The 6,459-nt window shown below is 40.5% G+C and overlaps 1 protein-coding gene across 1 annotated transcript; it reads left to right on the top strand.

The window, feature by feature from the left end:
• Nucleotides 1-2,737: 2,737 nt before the first annotated feature.
• Nucleotides 2,738-6,448, top strand: LOC101852427 (zinc finger protein 493-like). The gene has a single exon (XM_013085903.2). It carries the CDS (start codon nucleotides 3,431-3,433, stop codon nucleotides 6,269-6,271), a length of 2,841 nt encoding a protein of 946 aa, XP_012941357.1. The 5' UTR covers nucleotides 2,738-3,430; the 3' UTR covers nucleotides 6,272-6,448.
• The last annotated feature ends 11 nt before the right edge of the window (nucleotides 6,449-6,459 follow it).

The following is a 6,459-nucleotide window of genomic DNA, read 5'->3' as shown; positions in this document are numbered from 1 at the left end:
CCCACCCCCCCCCCCCCAAAAAAAAAACCAAAAAAAACAAACAAACAACAACAACAACACAAAAAACAACAAACAACAAACAAACAACAAACAAACAAACAAAAACAAAACCAACCCAGAGTAGCAAAGTTTCTTTCCAAAGAACACAAAGTCAAACTAGCCTGGACACGGTTCGAGCCACAACCTTAACGATCGTGAGTCCAGCAGTCAAACCACAGGACCATCCTATCCACTCCTTGAGCTAAAAAGTGCGAAAATTATAATTACACGTAGCTACTTAAAAGTGACTGAACGGTTGGTTGGCGTCCGGGTATTCTGGTGCAGGCGTGTCCCTTTTTAATGTTTCCTATCAATAGCAGTGGCGGTGGGTAGTGAAGGGCTTATGGGCTTGAGCCCCTCACCCCCACCCCTCCGCACCCCAACTCTATCCCTTAGTTAATGAAAGTTTCTTAAATAACGAAATAAGCAGTTGAAACCGTCATGATCGCACGCAATGAACACAGTTATTAGCTTGGCGGCTTGCCCGTTTATCCCTTGGAGGAACTATATAGTTACTCCAAGGTTTATCCAATCATTGTTGTCACCGCTTACAACTATAGTAACCTAACAGTCAATCAAATGTCGTTAGGGCTCAGAAAGAATAAGCCGGTTCTCACGCCAGTCTTTAATGAAACTCTTCTTGTAAAAAGGTAGAAGACTTTTACAAAATTACACTGCACAGAGGGCTCACGCTCTCCCAGCCCAGACAATGGGGTGAAAGTTTACGACACACTTTCCCCCAGTGACACAGATACCTATGCGCCCATAGGGCCTTTGTTAGGCGCGTTCTATTTTCCGCAATAACATGACCCAATCCACCTCATAGACGGTATGTGTTTGGAGTGCTGTGTGTTTGTGTCGCTGAGATTTAACAGTTATTAATTACATAAACCCACTTTTGAGGTAACTTTTTCTTCAGATAAAAACTAATTAGAGAAATTTGGAGGTGAAACGGTTTCGTTACCACCATACAGAAGAGCTTAACTTTAACTAAGAACAAAGAGATGGAAGACAAAGGTGACTCTTCTCGTTTTAATGGTTCTCAAAATGCCGTGGCTCGCAGTGAGTATAGCAAAATCATCGCTGTTTTCTTCTTATTGCTTGCTTTTTGGTGGTAAAGAAGTGGAAGAAACCTAAGCCCCACCCAAATTTTGGTCCACCCACCGCCACTGACCAATAGTATCAAATATATCGCCCTTATCTCTCCTTCTGTTCATTGTAAACAACTCCCTAGTATCGCCAGATAATCTTACAGTGCCCCCACGGGGCTCTCGTTGCCTAGAGGTTAAGGTGTTCGCCTCTCATTCAATAGGTCCTGGGTTCGAATCCGGAAGCGACGGAAATTTTTCTTCTCTAAAATGGTCTCCTTTCACCTCCTTTTCTGCTCTCCAGCAATGTTCTGTCGTCTGTTTTCGACTCTGCTTTCTGCACCCACCCCTTCACCTCCTTTGCCCCCTCCTCTGGATTCCTGACTCTTTTTGCAGCCTTTCTACTGTTACTCCTTGGCTCCTTCTTACTGCTGTCTTTCATGCAGCCACACCCCTGATCTTAGGGTAGGAAAGGTCAACACATAGCCTGCTCAGACAAGGGCGAAAAATCTCGGAGGTTTTTGTGTGCCAGTTGTGCATGATAAAGGCTCCTATTTTTTTATTTGGTGATCCAAAATCGATAAGAGTATGTTTCCGCTGCCATCCAGGCAAAATTCAAAAGTTTACTACCTACCAAACTAAAAATGTTTAATGTGTTTCACGCGCTCATATGACCTCATGCAGTTGCGAGCGGTGTAAAACACTCTCTCTCTCTCTCTCTCTCTCTCTCTCTCTCTCTCTCTCTCTCTCTCTCACACACACACACACACACACACACAATTGGCGCCTCTCTGTTACTGTAAACTCTCTCATGGTATAACCTTCAATCTTTGCTGTTTAAATGTGACCTATAAGATTTGCTTTGCAGGGACCATAAAACTCCTACTGGAGCTGAAATAAAAGAATAATATGTATGCCGGGAAATATTACAATGTGCTGTTAATGCTATGAAAACTGAGTGCTATTTCCTGAGAATAGCACCCCTCATTTTCTTGTTTTGTAATCATCAGCAAGTTTGGTTTTTTTTCAAAGACATGACGTCACCAGAACGTGTGATGGGATGACTCCACACTTAGGTAGTTAATGCAGGCACTTCAAGAAAGACAGACAGACAGACAGACAGACAGACAGACAGACAGACAGACAGACAGACAGACTACCAAAATAAGCACAACTTGTTTAGATCTGTACTGAATGCTTACTTCGTGCTTGATTATAAACCTTCAACTGCAAGTTTACTTTTTAACAAAAGATGAGGATAAAAAAAACTATTTTGCAACACTTGACTAGCATTATATTGTGGGGAGTTCACGCAAGTAAAAGCTATTAATTGTCACTGTAAATTAAAATATTATGTGCGAAATTGGATAAACACGTAAGTTGTGGGCTCTTATTTCTCCGGTCTATTACAAAGCTAACTGCTGAAACTGGTAGATCTATGCTCTTCACACTTCACACGTCACACTTGTTTGATCGATGCGGCTCACTAGATCTCTCTATGCTACTGTACTACATTCTGCACCGTCTAATTGGAGCACGAAATGAATATTTGGTCTATTTATCCTCATGGAAATGTTTATTTGCTGATCAAAATATTACTGTGCAATATTACTGTGCAATGTTTGGAGGAGTTTATGGTGTGTGCTGATGTTTGATGATTCAATCAATAATAATTGTTCCAAGTAGGCCTAGATCTAGATCTAGATCTAGATCTAGACGTCTAGATTCTAAATACCGGGACACTTGGGCTTGGGACAGTTCAGTTTGTGATAGATCTAGATCTAGATCTAGTCTAGAATCTAGATCTAGAGATCTAGATATGATAAATATTCTAGATCTAGATCTAGTGTGTTAAAACCTGGAAAAAATTGATGAAGGACTCAGGCTCAACTTGCCATCATAGATCTGGATCTAATTTTACTTTCAATTTGGTGCAGTGTAGGGTCACTAAGTTTAGTGTAAGACCCTTAGCTAAACTTTTACAGGTGACAGTGCCAAACTAGATCTAATCAGGCCTAGAATCCTCGGTCTAGATATAGTGAGAGTCTAGGCTAGATCTAGGTAGGACTTAAATTTAAATTGTTGTAGATCTACAAGCTTGTGGAATTTGTGAATAACATCCTTAAACTCTGAATTGACCAATGGTCGTTGATTCAGTAGGCGGCAGTTTTGCAAAAGAAAGTAGGCCTAAAGTTGTTTTCTTTTGGACCTTATTCACTGTTGAGAGCTAGATCTAGATCTAGATCTAGAGTCTAGACTAGCTGTCTTCAAATTCAAAGGTCGTGTCCACATTGTAATTAAAAATGGCTGACATTTCCAACTCTGAAAAACAAATGATGAAAGTCAATTTCGAGGAAGACACTGTGAATAGTCTTTTCTCTGGAGAAGGCATGAATCTGAGCATTGATGGCATCGTATTTCAAGGTGCACCAAGTAATTCTAGTTCTAGTTCTCATGCTCTAAGGGAAGATGTGAAATGTGATATTACAAGTGGAGAAAATTACTCTGAAGATAGGAGCAGTTCTCTGTTCTTGTTTGACCTCAAAGAACAAAAACCTGTTGTAAAAGTAAAAGACGTCCATCTTCCATTGATAAAAGAAGAGTCTGGTTTTGAATGGCCGTATGATGTCAATGTCGAGGGAAAAAACGAACCAGACATTGAAAACAGAAATATGGCAGTAAAAGATGAGCCTATTTATTTGTTTGGGGTGGAGGAAGAGATAAAACCTGTCATAGCCATGAAACCAGAGTGCTTCACAGATATTGGTATGGTAAAAACTGAACCACATTTTGAATATTTTCCTGACATTGATGATGAAGTGAAACCAAAAGTGGAGACTTTTGGGAAAGAGGAAGTGCCTGAATGGGAGGGTCCAGACTTTGGAGAGATGGGAAAGACAGAAGGACAAGTGGGAGATGTGGAGGAGCCCATGTTCGTTGAGGATCACATGAGTCAGGCTGGAGGACTACAGCAGCAAATCTCCACTGAAAGGGGTTTGTCTATGGCGCAGAGTTCCAACCCAGACACAGATGTTGTTGCATCCACTCACCAAACTTCAACTTTCTCTGCTGATCCAATTCTTCTGGAATGTAATGTCTCAAATTCTGGCTTTAGGGTCAAGAATAAAGATTCAGGTTTCAACTTTTCTTGTGCTGTGTCTATTTCTGGTTCTGTAAATTTTTCTGAGTCTCCTTCTAGTACCACACAGCCAAAAGTGTACAAAGAAACAGATTCTGGTCATTCAGATAATCCCAGGCTTACAGTTAGGGAAAATACTTACTCAGAAGAAACACCTCTCCAGTGTAAAGTTTGTGGTGAACAGTTTACACAAAGTGATAACCTACTGAGACATAAAGAAATACACACTGGAAAAAAGCTGTACAAGTGTGAAGTTTGTGGTGCAACATTTGCAAAGAGTGACAGCCTTCAGAGACATAAAAGAACACACATGGGAGAAAAATCTGACAGTGAAGTTTGTGGTGCGACATTTGTACAGACGGGTGCCATGCGGAGACATAGAAAAATACACACTGGAGAAAAGTCTTACGAGTGTGAAGTTTGTGGTGTTATGTTTACTCGATCCAGTGTCTTAAAGAGTCACCAAAGAGCACACAGAGGAGAAAAACCTTACGAGAGTGAAGTTTGTGGTGAAAAATTTACGAAAAGTGGAACCCTACTGGGACATAAGGCACCCCCAGGTAAAAAGGTTTACAAGTGTGAAGTTTGTGGTGCTACTTTTGCACAAATGGGTGTTCTGCAGAGACACATGAAAGCTCACGTAAGAGGAAAGCCCTACAAGTGTGAAGTTTGTGGGGTAATGTTTACAAAAGCGAGTGTCTTGAAGAGTCACCAAAGAAGACACACAAGGGAAAAGCAGTGTGAAGTTGGTGAAAAGTTTACAAAAAGAGGTAATCTACTGAAACATAAAAGAACATATACAGAAGAAAAACCTTACTTGTGTGAAGTTTGTGGTGAGAGGTTTACAAAAAGTGATAGCCTACTGAGACATAAATTAACACACAGTGGAGAAAAACCTCAATGTGAAAATTGTGGTGCGACATTTGCTGAGATTGACAGCCTTCACAGACACTTGAAAAAAGCACACACCAATGAAAAACCTCACAAATGTGAACTTTGTGGTGCAACATTTGCAGAGAGTGACAATCTTCACAGACACAAAAGAACACACTTGGAAAAAAAATCTTACAAATGCGAATTTTGTGGTGCGACATTTGAACAGATGGGTGTCCTGCAGAGACACATGAAAGTACACGTCAGAGGAAGGCGCTTCAAGTGTGAAGTTTGTGGCGCAATGTTTACACTAGCCTGTGTTTTGAAGAGTCACCGAAGAGCACACACAGGAGAAAGACCTTACGAGTGTGAAGTTTGTGGTGAAAAGTTTACCCAACCCAGTGTCCTGAAGAGTCACCAAAGATTACACACGGGAGAAAAGCCTTACAAGTGTGAAGTTTGTGGTAAAAGGTTTACACACAGTTCTGGCCTGCTAATACATAAGACAACACACACGGAAGAAAAACCTTGGAAGTGTGAAGTTTGTGATAAAAGGTTTGTAACACGTCGTTGCCTACAGGTTCATAAAAGGACACACACAAAAGAAAAACCTTACAAGTGTGAAGTTTGTGGTGGAGCATTTTCACATCTCTCGACTTTGAAGAGTCACAAAAAAATTCACACAGGAGAAAAACCCTACAATTGTGAAATTTGTAGAAAAGCATTTAGGGAAAGTAGCTGCCTACAGAAACATAAAAGAAGAGTACACACAGGAGAAAGGGGTTACAAGTGTGAAGCTTGTGGCAAAATGTTTTTATTTGCCAGTGACTTGAAGAGTCACGTACGAACACACACAGGAGAAAAGCCTTACAATTGTGAAGTTTGTGGTAAAAGGTTTGCACATAGTAGTGGCCTTTCAGTACATAAAAGAATACACACAGGAGAAAAACCTTTCAAGTGCGAAATTTGTGGTAAAACGTTTAGAGGAGGTGGAAGTCTAGTAAGACATAAAATAACACACACAGGAGAAAAACCATACCAGTGTGAAATTTGTGGCAAAAGATTTACAAGAGCTTCTCACCGAGTAGAACATATGACGAGAAAACACTGGAGAAAAACCTTGCAAGTGTGAAGTTTGTGGTGAAAGGATTTTTCACAAAGTGGTAACATACTTGGTGGTAAAAAACTACCCAAGACCTGACAAGTATGGAGTTTATTTAAAGTGAAACATGTAAATTTACAAGAAGTTACCTGTACTGGTACAAAATAACACACAAAGGAGCAAAACCTGACACGTGTGGAGTTTATGGTGAAACATGA

This window comes from Aplysia californica, unplaced genomic scaffold, assembly GCF_000002075.1.
Source record: "Aplysia californica isolate F4 #8 unplaced genomic scaffold, AplCal3.0 scaffold00417, whole genome shotgun sequence".
NCBI lineage: Eukaryota > Metazoa > Mollusca > Gastropoda > Aplysiida > Aplysiidae > Aplysia > Aplysia californica.
The sequence above is the reverse complement of the archived record's forward strand: the minus strand, read 5'-3'. Positions and strand labels throughout refer to the sequence as shown.

What these genes read in the sequence shown, in the direction of transcription:
- LOC101852427 (XM_013085903.2), top strand. Translation starts at nt 3,431, where the DNA reads ATGGCTGACATTTCCAACTCTGAAAAACAAATGATGAAAGTCAATTTC.